Below are 20,530 nucleotides of genomic sequence, written 5' to 3'. Positions count from 1 at the left end.
CAGTGCAAACCTGTAGCCTGTCACACAGCAAATAACATTAAAACTCACAACAGAAGCCTCTAGCCAGACAGTAGGATCAGAGGAGGTCAACCATCAGCCCATAAACCCAGCCCATCAGACCATCAGTCCATAAACCCAGGGAGCAGTCATCCGGCACTGGGCAGTGTGCTGGGGATGATAAAGGCTGGTCCTGGATCAGGTCAGATGTGACTGTGAGGCGAGCAGACAGCTGTGTGTGTATATGTGTGTGTGTGTGTGTGTGTGTGTGTGTGTGTGTGTGTGTGTGTGTGTGTGTGTGTGTGTGTGTGTGTGTGTGTGTGTGTGTGTGTGTGTGTGTGTGATCAGACTGCAGCCTGGGGTACCACAGACCACCCACAGGATCACCTTCTGACATCCACTGCAGCCCTGAAACCACCAGGAGAGACCAGAATACATATGATGCACACAATTACACTCAAAACACACTACCTCAGCCAGCTACAGCCTGACAGTCGATGTTGCACTGCTGCAGCACAGACCTGGGTTCAAATACAATTTGATTGAGCTTGCCTTTTGCAATAGCACCAATGGAAAAGTCCCCAAAGTACAAGCCCCACCCACCTGGCACTCCAGGGAGGCTAAAGCAAATGCTCAAAGCATTTTTTAAGATTTCAAATAGTATTTGAACCCAGGTCTGCCGCAGTATCATTCATACTGTGGCATATTATGCTGTTTCGTATTGCCTTACTGAAAAACCTCTGCCTCGTTTATAAAAGTGCAGTGCTGTTTTTAGTGCTGCAATCAATCTTGAATGATGAATGCTTATCCATCTCCTCTTAGCATACTGATTATTGTTTCATTTTTACATATTTCCACAAACAGGATTTTATTGCGTCTCTCACCTCACCCACCCATAACTCAAGATGCTGTATATTTCATTGATAGTTTTTCACATGTGTTGTTTTATTAGAGACTACTTGGGCTCGCTGTCTGCTGATCGTGTTGTATGCTGTGAGTGTGCTGGTTTGAAAAGTGGTCGGAATGTGTGTGTACGCGTGGCTTGGTGTGTGTGCGTGTGTGTGTGTGTGTACGCGTGGCATGGTGTGGCGTGGCTTGCTGTGTGTGCGTGTGTGTGCAGCTCTTTGAAGGGGTGTTAATGTGCTGTAATGAGGGTAATTACTGCCAGACTCCCACTGTGATCTCTGTGGGCTACAAGAGCCTTGGCCCTTGCACTTCACTATACATACACATACACGCACACTCTCTCTCCCTCACACACTCACACACACAATAACCCTCTCTCTTTCACACTTACACACACACTCGTACAAACACACACTCATACTACATCAACCCCTTTCAAGTTCACTCTCAAATGTATATACATGCAAATATACACAAACACAACACAATTGAAACCCCACACAGTAATGATGAGAGGTTCTCTCTCTCTCTCTCTCTCTCTCTCCCTCTCTCTCTCTCTCTCTCTCTCTCTCTCTCTCTCTCTCTCTCTTTCTCTCTCTCTGTCTCTCTTTTCTCTCTCTCTGGGAGGATGTGAGATAGCTAAAAGCCTTTCTGTCTGTCTGTCTGTCTGTCTGTCTGTCTGTCTGTCTGTCTGTCTGTCTGTCTGTCTGTCTGTCTGTCTGTCTGTCTGTCTGTCTGTCTGTCTGTCTGTCTGTCTGTCTGTCTGTCTGTCTGTCTGTCTGTCTGTCTGTCTGTCTCCCCTCTCTCTGCTCCTGTAGAGAGGTTCCTGGGGAACCATCTCCTGAGCTACGGCCAGCTCCTTTCCCTGACCTTCACGGCCGAGGCCCAGTACCTCCTCCCTCATAGTGTCACAGTGCTCCTGGAAGGATCTGGAACCACCCTGTCAGCTGACCTTTTACCTCAACATGGACCTGTACACCGGCCGGGCCTCGCTCCCCAGCACACTTTCACTCTCAGGTAAAACCTGCAACATTAGCTGAGGTGTGCATATGTGGGTGTGATATATGTGTATAGCATGTGTACACGTGTGTGTGACAGCTAGGCTACTATCACTGTGCTACTATACATTATATTATAAACTGGGTGGTTCGAGCCCTGAATGCTGATTGGCTGACAGCCGTGGTATATCAGACCGTATACCACAGGTATGAAAAAACATTTATTTTTACTGCTCTATTTAGGTTGGTACCCAGTTTATAATAGCAATAAGGCACATCGGGGGTTTGTGGTATATGGCCAATATACCACGGCTAAGGGCTGTATCCAGGCACTCTGCGTTGCGTCGTGCGTAAGAACAACCCTTAGCCATGGTATATTGTCCATATACCACACCCCCTCGTGCCTTATTGCTTAATTATACGTCACACATTCAGTAGAGTCCTGAACCTCAGACTGTGTGGATAAACAGTACCATCTTCATGGCAATATGATAAAAATGTGCCCTATCTGGATTGAGATACTATGGAAGCTGCCTTATGGCTTTGTGACAGACATCGTCGTGTCCTTTCTGGTTACTGTGCACCACTAAAGGCGTCTGCATGCTTCACATCCGAAACAGTTCGCAACAGTGTGTGTATATATTATGATGACATTTTGTGTCGTTTTTGTTCATTTTGGTCTTTGGCAAGGTTTTTTTTCTGCTGTTCGTGCAAAAGCTTTTTTTTTTCTCGAGCTGAGCCGAAGTTTGGAGCCGAAGTCTACACCCCTTCATGGGTCATGGGTCAACAGCAAGGATTCTTCAATTAAGTGTTTGTTGTCATTCAATAATAGACAACTCATTTTCACTGCACTGCACCAAACATCTTAGTTAGATGTCAAATTGCGAGACTAAGATGTCCTCTGCAAAACATTTATAATTAATGACAGACTTCTTGAGTTATCTTAGATACATTTTGACTACTTTTTCAAGCTAAGGTATTTTTAGGGAGTATGCGAGTTCGACTAGGCCCCAGCCAAACCGAAGCATGCGGAAGCCTTAATGAGTTCTCCCCTGCCCCCCGGCCCTGGGTGAAGGGGCTGTTTGATTCTCCCCTTAAAGCAGCGGGGCCTGGGGACAGGAGTGTCATTAAGTGGGCCCTCTATGGCGACAGGCAACACACACATCATTAGAGAGACAGATATCTGTCCCTACACACTCTCTCACACACACACACATGCATGCACGCACACCCACAAACATGCACATGCTTGCATGCATGCACAGACGCACAGATACATGCAAGCACAAACACACACACACACACACACACACAGCATCCCCTCCTCCTGGCTCCACACGGTTATATTGAGAAAGCTCCGCTGGGAAGATGTGGAGTAGATTTAAATGCCTTTCTAGGTGGTTCTTGAGATCTTCACCAAAAAACTCAAATGGTGTGTGTGTGTGTGTGTGTGCGTGCGTGCGTGCGTGCGTGCGTGTGTGTGTGTATGTGTGTGTGTCCATGCCTGTGTTTGTGTCATTTGGGTGCAGACAATAACACAACACACACTTCCCCATCCCCTGGCTATGAACTCTGAGTGACAGATAGCATACTGTATGTTATGACTGTGAGCCTGCATGTGTTGTGTGAATGTGTTGAATGTGTTAACCGGGATAAGTGGCTCTGTGTTTACAGCAGACACCAGGATCATTTATAATCACAGGGAGTAGCGGGGTAGATAGGGGTGTTCAGAGACTGAGGGGGTGGTTGATGCCCACATGTTAAATAGTGTTGGAGGCGTTTGCCTTTGTTGTTCTCCATTACATTGTAGACTGTGGGGAGACACAAGGGGTGGATACTTTTTGTTGTAAATGTGTAAACAGGATACAGTATGTTTGTGTGTTCTGGTTCTCTTCATCTTCACCCTCTCTTTTCTCTTCTCCTCCTCCTCTCTCTCTCCTCCCGCCCCTCTGTGTCTCTATCTGTGTGTGTGTGTGTGTGTGTGTGTGTTTGGTTTTACTATCCTTGTGGGGAAGAGAAGTCCAGACAGGGATAGTAAAACAAGGAACATTTGGGGTCATTTCGCAGGTCCCCACAAGGTAAAAGTATATTTTAGGGTTAGGGGTTAGAATTGGGATTAGGGTTACAGGTAAGGTTTAGGGTTAGGAGTTAGGGTTAGGTTTAGTTTTAAGTTTAGGGTTAAGGTTAGGGGTTTGAGGTTAAGGTTAGGGTTAGGGTTGAGGTTAGGGATAGGATAAGCGTTAGGGTTAGGGTTTGGTTTAGGGTTAGGGAAAATAGGATTTTGAATGGGAATCAATTGTTTGGTCCCCACAAAGATAGTAAAACAAACACGTGTGTTTGTATGTGTGTGTGTGTATGTCTGTGTGTGGGCTCCCACCACACACTAAGCCCAGACCTCAAGCGGTTTCTTGGTCACCTGATGATGTTCCTCTCATGCTATCATTCCTTAATTACAGGCCCAGTGTCTCTGGCTCTGCCCGGCTCTGATTAGAACCAAAATGGCCACTGCTCCATAGGGAAGACGTGGCAGAGTGTTTTCTCACTTTCACAGCAACCACTGCTTATCGCTACACAGCAGCAGAGCTCCATTACGGGGGCTGTGAGGCTGTGTTTGTAACTGTCTTCCTTTATGACTATGTCAGTCTAGGGGCCGGGGAGCGAGGCCCTCTGCAGAGGGGGAGAGGACTGTGGGGTCCACAGACTGGACACACACAGAGGAGACTTAATATGCTGTCAACACTAACTCATAGACACAGAGTACATATAGAGGATATACCCTACCCAAATATAACACATTCACACACAGGACAGAGTAGGAGCTGTATGTCCAACAGACAGCTTCCACATTCCCATTACTACCACAAACATCCCATGCTACATTTCAGATGGTGGATATAAGATATGCCTGATGCGTTTATTAATTCCTACAAACATACTGCACGTAAGAATACTGTACAAACATGTTGCGGGCCTCAGTAATCATAGGGGCCTCAGTAATCATAGGGGCCTCAGTAATCATGGGGGCCTCAGTAATCATGGGGGCCTCAGTAATCATGGGGGCCGCAGTAATCATGGAGCTGTGTTTGTGTTTGTTTTCCTCCAGACTTCACGAGGAGGAGACGAGGCTAAGGCCTTCTCTGTCTGCCTTCCAGTTCCACCATCTTCTCTTCAACCTCACTGCCGTACAGATCAGCAATGCAGGAGGACACAACTGTAAGTGTGTGTGTGGGTGTGTTTGTGCATAAGTGTGTGTGCATACATGCAATGGGTACACGTCAAGCTAGTGTGTTTTTCATTATTTGTGCCTCCGGTACCCTATTACAGTGAGTATGTTCTTATTTAACCAAAGTAAAACAAATCCATCAGAAGAGTAATTGAGCTGGATGTGGTTCCTCTCTACCCTGTCAGTTCATTAATGGACAGCAGTCTGCTTCCTACTTCCTGCTCTCAACCTGCTGCCCTCTCATTGGCTCCGGCCTCTTCTGGAACATCTCCAAGGAGAATCTGGTGGTAACATCACTTGGCCTCATGAACATCAGCTGTCAAGTTATTTCACTGCCTCAGTACCGGAACTCTATCTCACTTAGTAACACTGCCTCATTCACTCTCATATAGACCACATGCACCCACGTACATACACACACACATGCACACACACACACACACACTGTCTAGTTTATACACACAACCACTTTGAAACTATTAAATGCAACAGAGGCACACACACACATTTTCATTACCATTTATATCACTGAGTGTTCAACACGCCTGCTCTCACTGAAGCATTGAGTTATACCAAATTCATCTATGCTAGAGCAGCAGGAGTTTTGCTCACAGATATTTCCTGTCTGTACTTCCAAATCCTCTGCTCTTTTATGGAGTGGGTGGGGGGTACAGTATGATGCTGGCTCTTTCTCTTTCTCTATCTATCTATCTATCTATCTATCTATCTATCTATCTATCTATCTATCTATCTATCTATCATCTATCTATCTATCTATCTATCTATCTATCTATCTATCTATCTATCTATCCCTCCCTCCCTCCCTCCCTCCCTCCCTCCCTCCCTCCCTCCCTCCCTCCCTCCCTCCCTCCCTCCCTCCCTCCCTCCCTCCCTCCCTCCCTCCCTCCCTCCCTCCCTCCCTCCCTCCTTCCCTCCTTCCTTCCTTCCTTCCCTCCTTCCTTCCTTCCTTCCTTCCTTCCTTCCTTCCTTCCTTCCTTCCTTCCTTCCTTCCTTCCTTCCTTCCTTCCTTCCTTCCTTCCTTCCTTCCTTCCTTCCTTCCTTCCTTCCTTCCTTCCTTCCTTCCCTCCCTCCCTCCCTCCCTCCCTCCCGCCCTCTTTCTATCTGATAGTGTTTAGGTCAGTGTACTGAGAGGATCTGAGAGGCATTACATTGGAATACAGCACATAGATGATAGAACAGCTGTTAAAAGTCACCATCACTCACACGTTGAGTCAAAGCCACACACACACATTCACACTCATAATACGCACTATGCGCATGCACACACACACTCATGTACACATACACGCACACAGTCGCACGCTCTCTCTCCCACACACACACACAGTCTCTCTCTCTCTCTCTCTCTCTCTCTCTCTCTCTCTCTCTCTCTCTCTCTCTCTCTCTCTCTCTCTCGTTGGAGTGCATGCTGGGAGTGAGTCGTGAAGCAGGAGTGAGTGTGAGAGCGACTGGATTTATTTTTATTTTTTTCACTCTATTGGGTTTTGGTGTGTATATATTTATATTGATTAGTTTAGTTGTTTTAAGGTTATCTTGTCTAACTATCACTAAGCACGTATAGGGGTGGTGGGATTGTTGAGGTTGTTTTTCGCGAGGGCACAACCAGCGGGTGAGGCTGGTTGCAATGGCCACTCGCGGAAGTTTGGAGTTTGAAAAACTTAGTCGGCGACATGGAGTTAAGATTCCTGCTGCGGCCGGGTGTTCAGTGGAAGAATGTAGCTTGGCAGTGGGTGCTATTATTGGGTATGATAGCATCAAATCAGCCTCAAGGATGAATAGCGCTGTAGTGATATTCTTAGATTCCATTGAAAAGGTGAATAGGATAGTTGAGAGTGGTGTTGTGTTGCGGGAGACGCAGACGCCGGTATTTCCTCTTATGAATCCGGCGAAGAAAGTTATACTTTCTAACGTGCCACCATTTGTTAGAGATGAAGTGTTGGAGCGAGAGTTATCTCGTCATGGTCAAATTGTATCAACAATAAAGAAGGTTCTTTTTGGATGCAAATCTCCGTTGCTGAAACATGTCGTGTCTCATAGGAGACAAGTGCATATGATTTTAAAAAAGGACATTGATGAACTGAATTTAGCATTCAGTTTTAAGATTGATGGATTTGATTATGTCTTCTACGCTTCTACTGAATCAATGAAATGCTTTGGCTGTGGAAGAGAGGGGCATTTGGTGCGTAATTGTCCCGAGAATGAGCGCGCAGATTCAGGTAGCAGCTCTAGTGCTGGTGCAGCTAATGCACCACCGCGAAGGGATGAACATGTTAAGGGTGCGGGTCCTGGGGATGGGAGGAGGTGGGCAGATGTGGTAGGAAAAGTAGGAGAGGAAGGCAGTGTGGATACGGGGACAATGGTGGTAGATCAGAACAAAGAAGGAGGGGAAAAAGTCGGTGAGATTGCGACTGCCGTTGCTGAGGTGGTGCTGGAAAATGAAAGTGGAGGTCAGGAGGAGATTGAAATAATGGAAAAGGAAGCAGCTGTTTTCAAAGTACCGAGGAGTAAGAGGAAGAATGTAAGGGGTGGTGAAGGGTCTAATTCCAAGAGAAAGGTAGAGATTGATAAATCAGTTGAAGATAAACAGGTTGTAGAGATGGTGGAGTTTTCTTCTGGGGAGGATAGCGAGAGTGAGTCATCTGATGCGTCACAACAAAATAGTGAGATAAATGGGGTGGAAGGGAGGTATGGGATTGAGAAAGTACGTCAATTTCTGAAGTTGACAAAAGGGAAGAAATATATGCAGGATTATAATGTAACAGATTTTTTCCCTGAAAGTGAATTGTTTATTGAATCAGCAAAGTTTCTGATGTCAAAAATAACAGGGGGAGGATTGACAAGCCCTGAAATTGCTAGACTCAAGAAAGTGGTCACGAGAGTGATAAGTGATGTAAATTCTAAAGAAAATGAAAGAGTTCAGTCGCAGCCTTAACTCTGTAAAGAGATGTGGTTTCTGTGTCTTCCTCTGTATTTTTTTTCATCCATGAGCAGTTTTAAGATTTCTTCTTTAAACGTAAATGGGGCAAGAGACGTTAAAAAAAGAGCCATAGTGTATGAGTTAATTAGGGGAAAGGGAAGTGACATAAATTTTCTACAAGAAACGCATAGTAATTTGGAAAATGAAGTTATGTGGCAACAGGAGTGGGGGGGAACAGTGGTGTGTAGTCATAAAAACTCAAAAAGTGGGGGTGTGGCCATCTTGTTCTCAAAAGGGTTTTTGCCTTTGTCATATGAGGTTGAAGAGGTAGTTGAGGGGAGGTTATTGAAAGTTAGAGCGAGGTATGAAAACATCACTATGTGTCTGATAAATGTATATGCCCCAGTGGTGGCAGTTGAGAGGGTATGTTTTTTAGAGACATTATCAAATACCATTGAGAAATGTAATAATGAAGAGTATTTATTTATTGCTGGGGATTTTAACTGCACAGTCAGTGATTTAGATAGAAATCACAAAGAACCTCATATAGCCTCAAGGACTTTTTTAAAACGCCTCATTGTAACACATGAACTGTGTGATATTTGGCGGAGTCAACATGGAGGCACGAGACAGTACACCTGGGCGCATGTGAGAGAGAACACCATCTCTATGGCCAGGTTAGATAGATTTTATTGTTTTGAGCATCAATCTCAGGTCTGTAAATCAAGTGTGATAACCCCAGTGGGATTTTCTGATCATTGTTTAATAACAGAGGTGGTGTTCATTAACGATGTAAAACCCAAAAGCGCATATTGGCATTTTAATATAACTTTATTGAGTGATGCTCACTTCAGGAAATGTTTTAGTTTTTTCTGGGAGAGGTGGAGGTCTCAAAAGGCCAGTTTTGTATCCCTTCAACAGTGGTGGGATATAGGGAAAATCCAGATTCAACAATTATGTAATCAATACACGAGGAATGTCACCAGGGATATCACCAAATCAATGAAAGCCCTAGAGACTGAAATAGTAGAACTCATGACGTTGGTTGAGACCACAGGAGATCGAGGCCATACTCAGGCCCTCAAGAGGAAAAAAGCTACATTGGCAGACCTGCTGGGTATCAGAGCACAGGGGGCATTGGTGAGAAGTAATTTTCAGGGAATCTCTGAAATGGATGCCTCATCCAAAAATGATTCATTGTCTCAAATCAGCTGTTGGACAGGAGCTCACTAGCCCTAGTGAAATTAGAAAGAGGGCAGTAGAGTTCTATGCTGAGCTCTACAAGTGTGAGTACAAAGAGGATAAAACAGTGACACAGCAGTTCCTTGATGGGCTCCCACAGGTGGCTGCAGAAGCTCAGGTTGAGCTAGAGCAACCATTGTCTTTGCAGGAGCTATACACTGCATTAAAAGGCATGGAAAATGGAAGGGCACCAGGCATTGATGGGCTTCCCGTTGACTTTTTAAAGTCTTTTTGGGCTATGTTGGGAGAGGATTGGCTAGCAGTTGTTAATGATAGTTTAACCGGAGGGTTACTACCAATAAGCTGCAGAAGGGCTGTCCTCACCCTACTGCCCAAAAAGGGTGACCCTAGGGAGGTGAAGAACTGGAGGCCGGTGGCTCTATTGTGCACTGATTATAAGATCCTGTCCAAGGCTTTGTCCAACAGGCTGAGGGAGGTGATGGGGCAAATCATACATACGGACCAGTCCTACTGTGTTCCTGGCAGGCAGATAGGGGGATAACATTTCTCTGATTCGTGATTTTTGGACGTCTCTAGGGCTATTGGGTTGGATGCTGGTCTAATTTCAATTGATCAGGAAAAGGCATTTGACCGAGTTGAACATCAATACTTATGGCACACTTTTGAGGCGTTTGGGTTCAGCTCTGGTTTTATTGCCATGATAAAGGTGATATATGGTGACATTGAAAGTGTATTGAAAGTTAACAGTGGTTTGAGTGCTCCTTTTAAAGTGTGTAGAGGTATTAGGCAGGGATGTTCTTTGTCGGGAATGTTATATGCCATTGCTATAGAGCCACTACTAAATAGCATTAGAAGTCGCATTGAAGGGGTGTACCTTTCAGAGGATATTCCTCCTATTCGTCTCTCAGCCTATGCTGATGATGTAGTTGTTTTAGTGAAAAATCAAGCGGAGGTGGATAGTTTGAGTCTAATGGTTGACCGTTTTAGGGGAATATCCTCTGCAAAGGTAAATTGGGAAAAAAGTTGTGCTTTACAGATTGGAGAATGGTATGGAGGGATCATGGCTTTGCCAGGGGGGCTGGAATGGTGTAAGGGAGGTTTTAAGTACCTTGGAGTGTACCTAGGAGATGAGGGGACAATGGAAAAAAATTGGATTGGGGTGGTTGAAATGGTGGAAGGGAGGATGAGGAGATGGCATTGGTTGTTATCGCGTATGTCATATAGGGGGCGCACTATTATAGTTAACAATGTGGTTGCATCTGCACTGTGGCATCGGTTGTCAGTTTTAGAGCCACCATCTGGCCTTCTGGCTAAGATACAGGCAATTATTGTGGATATTTTTTGGGATAAATATCATTGGGTTCCACAAAGTGTTTTGTATTTGTCAAAAGAGGAGGGGGGACAAGGTCTTGTACATCTTGCTAGTAGGGCTGCTGCTTTCCGGTTTCAGTTTATTCAAAGGTTGCTTTATGGACCGGAAAATGTGGTTTGGAGAGGGGTGGCAGGTCTTGTATTACAGCAGGTTGGGGGATTAGGTTTAAAGAAGGCTTTATTTTTGGTTGATAGTAGCCAGATTTCTAGGGAGGGAGTACCTCCGTTTTACAGAGGCCTTCTTAGGGTGTGGAGCATTATGAAGGTGTCCAGACGAACGTCAGCGGAGTCAGCGCATTGGCTGTTGGAGGAACCTCTGGGTGTATGGGGGCAAGACTGGATTGTACAACTGCAGCTGTTCCATATTTCTCCAAGATTCTGGTGAAGGGCAAAATCATCACCTTAAAACAGTTAATGGCCATGGCTGGGACCGCCTTAATGGATGGAAGAAGGGTGGCTGAACATTTGGGGGTGAGGTCGGAAAGGATTGTCGGACAACTGCTGGGAAGCTGCAGGAAGGCTCTGTCAGCAGAAGAGTGGGGTATGCTGAATAGTCACAAGAAGAAGGTACAAGATGCAAACGTCTCATTTCCAAGACTAGGGATTACACCCAATATCCCAGAGTCAGAAAGAAAGGCGCTATTACTGGATTGGTGAATGGGAAATACTTATACAGGGGGGGTGTCAAGGTTTTGAATAAAGATAAATTGAAAAATAGAAAAGACACTCCATGGAGGGTAAAATTGGGCATTGATGACAAGGTAAAGCCAGCATGGAGAGCACTGTACAAGCCACCGTTACAAAAGGGTACTGGGGATATGCAATGGAGGGTTTTACATGGCATCATTGCAGTTAATGCTTTTGTATCTGTTATTAACTCAGATGTTGGAGATGGATGCCCTTTTTGTAATATAAGAGAAACAATTTTTCATTGTTTTATGGAGTGTGAGAGGATAAAACCTCTCTTGGAAATGCTGGAGTCTTTGTTTAAAGCTGTAGGGGAGATTTTCAATAACACTGTTTTTATTTTGGGGTTTCAATATAGTAAGCATCAGAAAAGAAAATGTCAACTGTTAAATTTTATTTTGGGACAAGCTAAGATGTCAATTTTTCTGAGTAGGAAACATAAGATAGAAACGGGATATGGGCAGGATGTAAGATGTGTTTTTAAAGGATTAGTGAAAGCAAGAATAAAAGTGGATTTTGAGTTCTTTTCAGCTGTAAAAGATCTCCCATTGTTTGAGGAGAAGTGGGCTTACGAAAGAGCGGTTTGTTTTGTGGAGGAGGGGAAACTATTTTTTGTTGATGAAATGAGTTGAATGTATATGTTCTTTTGTATTTTTATTTTATTTTATTTTATTTAGGAATTACATTTTTTTTCATTTCTGAAAAGGCAGTGTGCCATTATTTATGTTAACACTTGAGTATAAAATAAAGGTTTTATAAAAACTCAAAAAACTCTCTCTCTCTCTCTCTCTCTCTCTCTCTCTCACACACACACACACACACACGTACACACACACTTACACACACATTCACACACTCTATCTCCCTCTCTCTCTCGCTCTCTCTCTCTCTCTCTCTCTCTCCCCCACACACACACACACACGCACGCACACACACACAGTCTCTCTCTCTCTCTCTCTCTCTCTCTCTCTCTCTCTCTCTCTCTCTCTCTCTCTCTCTCTCTCTCTCTCTCTCTCTCTCTCTCTCTCTCTCTCTCTCTCTCTCTCTCTCTCTCTCTCTCTCTCTCTCTCTCTCTCTCTCTCTCTCTCTCTCTCTCTCTCTCTCTCTCTCTCTCTCTCTCTCTCTCTCTCTCTCTCTCTCTCTCTCTCTCTCTCTCTCTCTCTCTCTCTCTCTCTCTCTCTCTCTCTCTCTCTCTCTCTCTCTCTCTCTCTCTCTCTCTCTCTCTCTCTCTCTCTCTCTCTCTCTCTCTCTCTCTCTCTCTCTCTCTCTCTCTCTCTCTCTCTCTCTCTCTCTCTCTCACACACACACACACACACACACACGTACACACACACTTACACACACATTCACACAGCCTCTTTGCGCATCGTGGGGGAAAACACTGCTAATGATTTTGTGTTCGGTCTCAAATTAATTCTCAAACAGTGTTAGAAGTGCCTTATCTCCGCAGGCCGCCCAGCAGTTGCTAATATGAAAATCCCACAAAATGCAATATTGCTTTTTTCTCCTTCTCTGCACCAAAAAATGGATTAAGGCATTCATTATTAGGCTGCATTATTTTAATGACAGGATTGTCTGTAGGCGATGGATGTCACATTGTTGGGTGAGGATCCTGTGTGACAGCTGAGTAATGTTGAGGATGGAAGGTTAGGGTAGGAGGCTTCCACACAGGGGAGGGAGAGGTGTGAGGGGTGGAGGGAGAGATGTGAGGGGTGGAGGGAGAGGTGTGAGGGGTGGAGGGAGAGGGGTGAGGGGTGAAGGGAGAGAGAGGAATGGAGAGAGAGAGGCAGAAAGAGTGGGAGAGAGAGAGATGTAGTGTGAATGGAAAAGAGAGCGAGAAAGAGGGAAAGAGGGGATGAGTGGGGGGGGAGATGGAGAGAAGGAAATGGAGAAAAGGTAGAGAGAGATGGAGAGCGAGAGGGGCAGAGAAGGAGAGAGAGAGAGAGAGGGAGAGGGAGGGAGAGAGAGAAAGAGAGAGAGGGAGAAGGAGAGGGAGAGGGAGAGGGAGGGAGAGAGAGAAAGAGAGAGAGGGAGAAGGAGAGGGAGAGGGAGAGGGAGAGGGAGAGGGAGAGGGAGAGGGAGAGGGAGAGGGAGGGAGAGAGAGAAAGAGAGAGAGGGAGAAGGAGAGGGAGAGGGAGAGGGAGAGGGAGGGAGAGAGAGAAAGAGAGAGAGGGAGAAGGAGAGGGAGAGGGAGAGGGAGGGAGAGAGAGAAAGAGAGAGAGGGAGAAGGAGAGGGAGAGGGAGAGGGAGGGAGAGAGAGAAAGAGAGAGGAGAAGGAGAGGGAGATGGGTTAACAGGTGGCCAGGAGTAGGGTAGTCAGGGGGGGATGAGTTGGTTGGGTGCTGACTTGCAGATGGTAAATGAACTGTGTTGGATTGTTCCTGAAGGATCAGGGCGATCCCAAGGTCTCTCTCTTCCTCATGCTCATCCTGTATAATTTTTTCTTTCCCTCTCTCCCTTTCTCTCTCATTACACATTAATTCATTCACACATTCTGTATTTTTTATCTCAGTAAATCACACATCCCTGACTCACTGTGATGTACACACAAATGCACACACGCACACACACACGCGCACGCACACACACACATCCTCACTTGCACTGGTAATGACCCTTTGTTGAAAGCCCGGGCGCTGGACCTTGAGTGGTGGTGGTTGTATTCTGTACAATGGCTGAGGAGTATTCAACCTGGACATCACTATTCATGGAGGAGGAGAGGAGAGAGGAATCAGTAATCCCAGTTGGTGCAGGCTCCTGCTATACCTCCACTTATTCTTCTCTCCCTCTCCTCCTTTCCTCCTCCTCTCCTCCCTCGCTCTGATTTATTCATTTGTTTTATCAGAGATTCCCAGAGTGGGGTAGCTAGGTGTGTGCCCCCATGTGCATCACAAGCACGCATGTATGCACACACACACACACACACACACACACAAACACACAAACACACACACACAATGTCATAGAGATACAGTCTGTAACAGTTTGAATGGTGAACAGCAGAGACAGAGGCAAGCATTAGCTTTACCAGCAGGTACACTATTACTCTCACACTACTGTAGCCTACAGAGCTGTTTTCTTGACCACCCTTATGCACAGGAACATACAGTTAACGACCATATGGGTGAATTCCCACCTACGCAACATCAACTTGGTTAAATTCCTAGATTAATCATGTTTCTGATGATAAAACACAGTATTAGTGGACCATTGTCTTCTGGATATGAGAGTAGCCTTTTGAGGATGTTTGAGTAGTCATGACCTCTCCAGATTTGGAGATAAAGTATTAATGATCTCCATCCTCTCTCCCCAGACACGTCCCAACTCTCAGGGGTAACCCTGGCCTCCGCTGCCCCCTCCTCCAGCCCCGCTACCACCTCTACCCCCCCTGCTCCCTGGGTAGAGGTGTGTACGTGCCCAACTGGGTTTGGGGGTCAGTTCTGTGAGCTCTGTGCCCCAGGGTTCACCAGAGAGGTCCCTAACGGAGGACCCTTGTCTCCCTGTGTGCCCTGCACCTGCCACCAGCATGGACCCTGCCACCCTGAGACAGGTAGGAGAAGTCTCTCTTGTTTTTCTTTTTTTCTTGTTCTCTAATTTTCTCATGCCCTTTCTATATCTCTATTTCTCTCTTCTCTTATCCTCTTCTTTTTCCTTCTCCCCTCTTCTCTACTATTTTCCACTCTTTCCTACTCGACATTCCCTCTCAATTCAATTTCTATTTCAATTCAATTTCAGTTTTAGGGGCTTTATTGGCATGGGAACCATATGTTTACATTGCCAAGCAAGTGAAATAGATAATAAACCATCTCGTATCTCTTTCTTACTCTCTTAGATGACTCCTACAGCCTATGACAGCTAAACATAGAATTCCACCCTCATCTTTCTCTCTTTTGATTCTCCTATCACTCTCTGATTTCTCTCCAGCCAGAGATGAGAATGGTGACCGTTTACCCTTTTCTCTCTCTCCCTCCATCTCGCTCTACCTCCATTTACTGACAGAACTTTCCTTCCTTATTTCACTCTTGCCTTTCTGTTTCTCTCTCTTTCTCGTCTAACAAGAGACAGGTAAAGGGTCACCTTACATCCTCCCATCTCTCTCACTCTTTCTCTCAGACTTTTTCCAACTCTCCTAGACACAATGAGTACCCACCCTGCCCTCTATCGGTTTATCTCCATCTCTTTTTCCTTTTCTCCTCCTACTTTCCCTCCCTCTGTATTAGTCTCAGACTCAGACAGAGATCTGACCTAGTTAGGAGTTGCCTGGAGCCTCAAGTGTGTGTGTGTGTGTGTCTGTCTGTCTGTCTGGGGTCAGGAAGCGGGGCTGGTGTCATTAGCCTCGTTAGCCACCCGTCAGCAAATTGAACCTAATTTAGGAGCAGATATCCTGCTTCTCTCCTGAGCCTCTCTTCCTCTGTCTCCCCTGTCTCTCTGTCTGTGTCTACCTCTCTCTATCTCCCTCTCTTTCTTTTTCTCTCCCTCTATCTCTCTCTCTCTCTTTCTCTCACTTTGGTATCTCTAAACATCTCTTCAGTCCCCACTTTCTTTTTTTATTTAGTTATTTCATTCTCATTTTATGGTTCACCTTGGCTGTCTTCTTAGTACAAAACAGAACAGAACAGGAATTTCACAATATAATTCTATCACAAACATGATTTGCTGCCTTTACACCCTGAGTGAGTATACGTGCAGAGAGAGAAAAGTAAGTAAGAAACAGCGAGTAGGAGTCAGGGAGAGAGGGGAGGGAAAGAACAAAGGATAAAAAAAGAAACACAGTGCAAATGTGTGTTTGTGCGTGTGAGAGAGAAGAGCAAAAAAGAGAGGGAGAAAGGTGCATGTTCAGAGTTACGGGAGGAGATGTATTTTATTTATTTATGAATCTTTTTAACTTCAAAGCAGATTGGGTTTCCACACAGCAGGTTGAGTGGAACGTCGTTTAGCATATCTTAATGCCTCTGCAGGTTTGTAAATATAATTAGACCCAGTCACGTCCCAAGGGGACACCTAGTGAAGTTTTTATTAATGTGCATACATGTGTTCGCTTACACCTATTTGCAAATCACATTTCTCTATAATTTCTGCCTGCGAACTCCAGCCAAACACACACTTGGCATGGGTTGTGAACAGACCTAGGTTCAAATACTATTTTAAGTCTTTCAAATATTTTTTTTGCATTTGCTTTAGCCTCCCTGGAGTGCCAGATAGGCAGGGTTTGCAGTTTTGTGACTATTCTATTTGATCCATTTTTCCAGGAAAGCTCAATCAATCATAGCGATGGTATTTTAAATGAAATCAAATAGTATTTGAACCCAGGTATTTTTGTGAAGCAGTAGAGAGAGAGAAAGGGGACAAGAAAGAGAGAGAGAGAAAGAGAGAGACATAAAGGGACACATGTCCCTATAGTGGATGGTAGAAGTCCCAGGCGGCAGAAGAAAGACAGCTATACTGCAGCAACAATGTCCTTGAGCACTTTAGTTGAATTGCCTCTGTGTAAAGTACCGTCTAGGGATACAAGCACAAACTGTTAGCCATTTAAGTCACAAAGAAGTACGAAATAGTAGCCATTCAAGTCGCAAAGAAGTACGAAATGGTAGCCATTCAAGTCGCAAAGAAGTACGAAATGGTTGCCGTTCAAGTCACAAAGAAGTACGAAATGGTAGCCATTCAAGTCACAAAGAAGTACGAAATGGTAGCCATTCAAGTCACAAAGAAGTATGAAGCGCAAGCCATTCAATTCACACAACTTTAGAGGTGTCATAGCCATTTACAAGTAACAAAACTTAAAGCTAGGTAAGAGTCTGTGTCAGTTCAGGTCAAGGAGAACTATCAAGGTAGGTTGAGGAGTAGAGACAGTGGACACACCCTTCATCTCCTGCCTCCAGTGGGGGCGGAGCCACCGGCTGTGTTGTCCTATCAAAGTCTTAATTGCTCATAATTACTTAACGACCTGTGTCATCATCCAGGGTTTAGTATAGCCCACAGCATAGACAGACAGGGATGGAGTTTACACAGTGGATGCACACACAGAAGGCTGTGGCCAATGCTGCTTCATAATCATGATTTATGAACAGTACCATAGTTTTGACGCTTCTATTTGCTGCAGCGCAACACAACAGATTGGAAATGTTAATATTTGTGGTGGAACGAGCAAATCGCATTTTCGGTCGGTGGAGTACTAGTGCCGCAGGGCTAATAAAGTCAAGCATATGTCCTTCAGATACGCATATACATAGCATACCCCCTGGTATAGCTGTGTGTGTGTGTGTGTGTTTGTGTGTTTGTGTGCATGCTCTCTTGTGTGTGGGCCTGCGTGTGTGCAAGTGTGTGTCAGCCTGCGTGCTTTCCTAGGTGTGTGTGTGTGTGTGTGTGTGGGTGGGTGGGTGGGTGGGTGCGTGCATGTGTGTGTCTGTGTGTCTGTGCGTGTGTGTGTGTGTGTCTGTGTTCACGCACAGCGCCTACAGTGGCTTGCGAAAGTATTCAACCCCCATGGCATTTTTCCTATTTTGTTGCCTTACAACCTGGAATTAAAATGGATTTTTTTTGGGGGGGTTGTATCATTTGATTTACACAACATGCCTACCACTTTGCAGATGCTAAATATTTTTTATTGTGAAACAAACAAGAATACTTGAGCGTGCATAACTATTCACCCCCCCAAAGTCAATACTTTTTAGAGCCACCTTTTGCAGCAATTACAGCTGCAAGTCTCTTGGGGTATGTCTCTATAAGCTTGCCACATCTAGCCACTGGGATTTTTGCCCATTCTTCAAGGCAAAACTGCTCCAGCTCCTTCAAGTTGGATGGGTTCCGCTGGTGTACAGCAATCTTTAAGACATACCACATATTCTCAATTGGATTGAGGTCTGGGCTTTAACTAGGCCATTCCAAGACATTTAAATGTTTCCCCTTAAACCACTCAAGTGTTGCTTTAGTAGTATACTTAGGGTCATTGTCCTGCTGGAAGGTGAACCTCCGTCCCAGTCTCAAATCTCTGGAAGACTAAAAACAGGTTTCCCTGAAGAATTTCCCTGTATTTAGCGCCATCCATCATTCCTTCAATTCTGACCAGTTTCCCAGTCCCTGCCGATGAAAAACATCCCCACATCATAATGATGCCACCACCATGCTTCACTGTGGGGATGGTGTTCTCGGGGCGATGAGAGGTGTTGGGTTTGCGCCAGACATAGCGTTTTCCTTGATGGCCAAAAAGCTCAATTTCAGTCTCATCTGACCAGAATACCTTCTTCCATATGTTTGGGGAGTCTCCCACATGCCATTTGGCGAACACCAAATGTGTTTGCTTTTTTTTTCTTTAAGCAATGGCTTTTTTATGGCCACTCTTCCGTAAAGCCCAGCTCTGTGGAGTGTATGGCTTAAAGTGGTCCTATGGACAGATACTCCAATCTCCGCTGTGGAGCTTTGCAGCTCCTTCAGTAGATGCTCTTATACAGAGCGACTTACAGTTAGTGAGTGCATAAATTTTTTCATACTGGCCCCCCATGGGAATCGAACCCACAACCCTGGCATTGCAAGCGCCATGCTCTACCAACTGAGCTACACAGGGTTATCTTTGGTCTCTTTGTTGCCTCTCTGATTAATGCCCTCCTTGCCTGGTCCGTGAGTTTTGGTGGGCGGCTCTCTCTTGGCAGGTTTGTTGTGGTGCCATATTCTTTCCATTTTTTAATAATGGATTTAATGGTGCTCCGTGGGATGTTCAAAGTTTCAGATATTTTTATATAACCCAACCCTGATCTGTACTTCTCCACAACTTTGTTCCTGACCTGTTTGGAGAGCTCCTTGGTCTTCATGGTGTCGCTTGCTTGGTGGTGCCCCTTGCTTAGTGGTGTTGCAGACTCTGGGGACTTTCAGAACAGGTGTATATATACTGAGATCGTGTGACAGATGATGAGATACTTAGAATGCACACAGGTGGACTTTATTTAACTAATTATGTGACTTCTGTAGGTAATTGGTTGCACCATATCTTATTTAGGGGCTTCATAGCAAAGGGGGTGAATACATACAGTGGGGAAAAAAAGTATTTAGTCAGCCACCAATTGTGCAAGTTCTCCCACTTAAAAAGATGAGAGAGGCCTGTAATTTTCATCATAGGTACACGTCAACTATGACAGACAAAATGAGGAAAAAAATTCAAGAAAATCACATTGTAGGATTTTTTAATGAATTTATTTGCAAATTATGGTGGAAAATAAGTATTTGGTCACCTACAAACAAGCAAGATTTCTGGCTCTCACAGACCTGTAACTTCTTCTTTAAGAGGCTCCTCGTTCCTCCACTCGTTACCTGTATTAATTCCACCTGTTTGAACTTGTTATCAGTATAAAAGACACCTGTCCACAACCTCAAACAGTCACACTCCAAACTCCACTATGGCCAAGACCAAAGAGCTGTCAAAGGAACCCAGAAACAAAATTGTAGACCTGCACCAGGCTGGGAAGACTGAATCTGCAATAGGTAAGCAGCTTGGTTTGAAGAAATCAACTCTGGGAGCAATTATTAGGAAATGGAAGACATACAAGGCCACTGATAATCTCCCTCGATCTGGGGCTCCACGCAAGATCACACCCCGTGGGGCAAAATGATCACAAGAACGGTGAGCAAAAATCCCAGAACCACACGGGGGGACCTAGTGAATGACCTGCAGAGAGCTGGGACCAAAGTAACAAAGCCTACCATCAGTAACACACTACGCCGCCAGGGACTCAAATCCTGCAGTGCCAGACGTGTCCCCCTGCTTAAGCCAGTACATGTCCAGGCCCGTCTGAAGTTTGCTAGAGTGCATTTGGATGATCCAGAAGAGGATTGGGAGAATGTCATATGGTCAAATGAAACCAAAATATAACTTTTTGGTAAAAACTCAACTCGTCGTATTTGGAGGACAAAGAATGCTGAGTTGCATCCAAAGAACACCATAGCTACTGTGAAGCATGGGGGTGGAAACACCATGCTTTGGGGCTGTTTCTCTGCAAAGGGACCAGGACGACTGATCCGTGTAAAGGAAAGAATTAATGGGGCCATGTATCGTGAGATTTTGAGTGAAAACCTCCTTCCATCAGCAAGGGCATTGAAGATGAAACGTGGCTGGGTCTTTCAGCATGACAATGATCCCAAACACACCGCCCGGGCAATGAAGGAGTGGCTTCGTAAGAAGCATTTCAAGGTCCTGGAGTGGCCTAGCCAGTCTCCAGA

General features: G+C 45.1%; 1 protein-coding gene across 1 annotated transcript in view; it reads left to right on the top strand.

Moving 5' to 3' along the window:
• The window catches only part of LOC121582702 (laminin subunit gamma-3), a 214,987-nt gene that overhangs the window by 85,762 nt on the left and 108,695 nt on the right, over window positions 1-20,530 (top strand). The window contains exons 10-12 of the mRNA XM_041898719.2: window positions 1,722-1,920; window positions 5,005-5,114; window positions 14,637-14,873. Coding sequence (XP_041754653.2) covers window positions 1,722-1,920; window positions 5,005-5,114; window positions 14,637-14,873 — 546 coding nt within the window. The remainder of the gene's footprint in view (window positions 1-1,721; window positions 1,921-5,004; window positions 5,115-14,636; window positions 14,874-20,530) is intronic.

The sequence above is a fragment of the Coregonus clupeaformis genome, chromosome 15 (assembly GCF_020615455.1).
Source record: "Coregonus clupeaformis isolate EN_2021a chromosome 15, ASM2061545v1, whole genome shotgun sequence".
NCBI classification, from domain to species: domain Eukaryota; kingdom Metazoa; phylum Chordata; class Actinopteri; order Salmoniformes; family Salmonidae; genus Coregonus; species Coregonus clupeaformis.
This window is presented reverse-complemented; position numbering and strand designations above follow the sequence as displayed.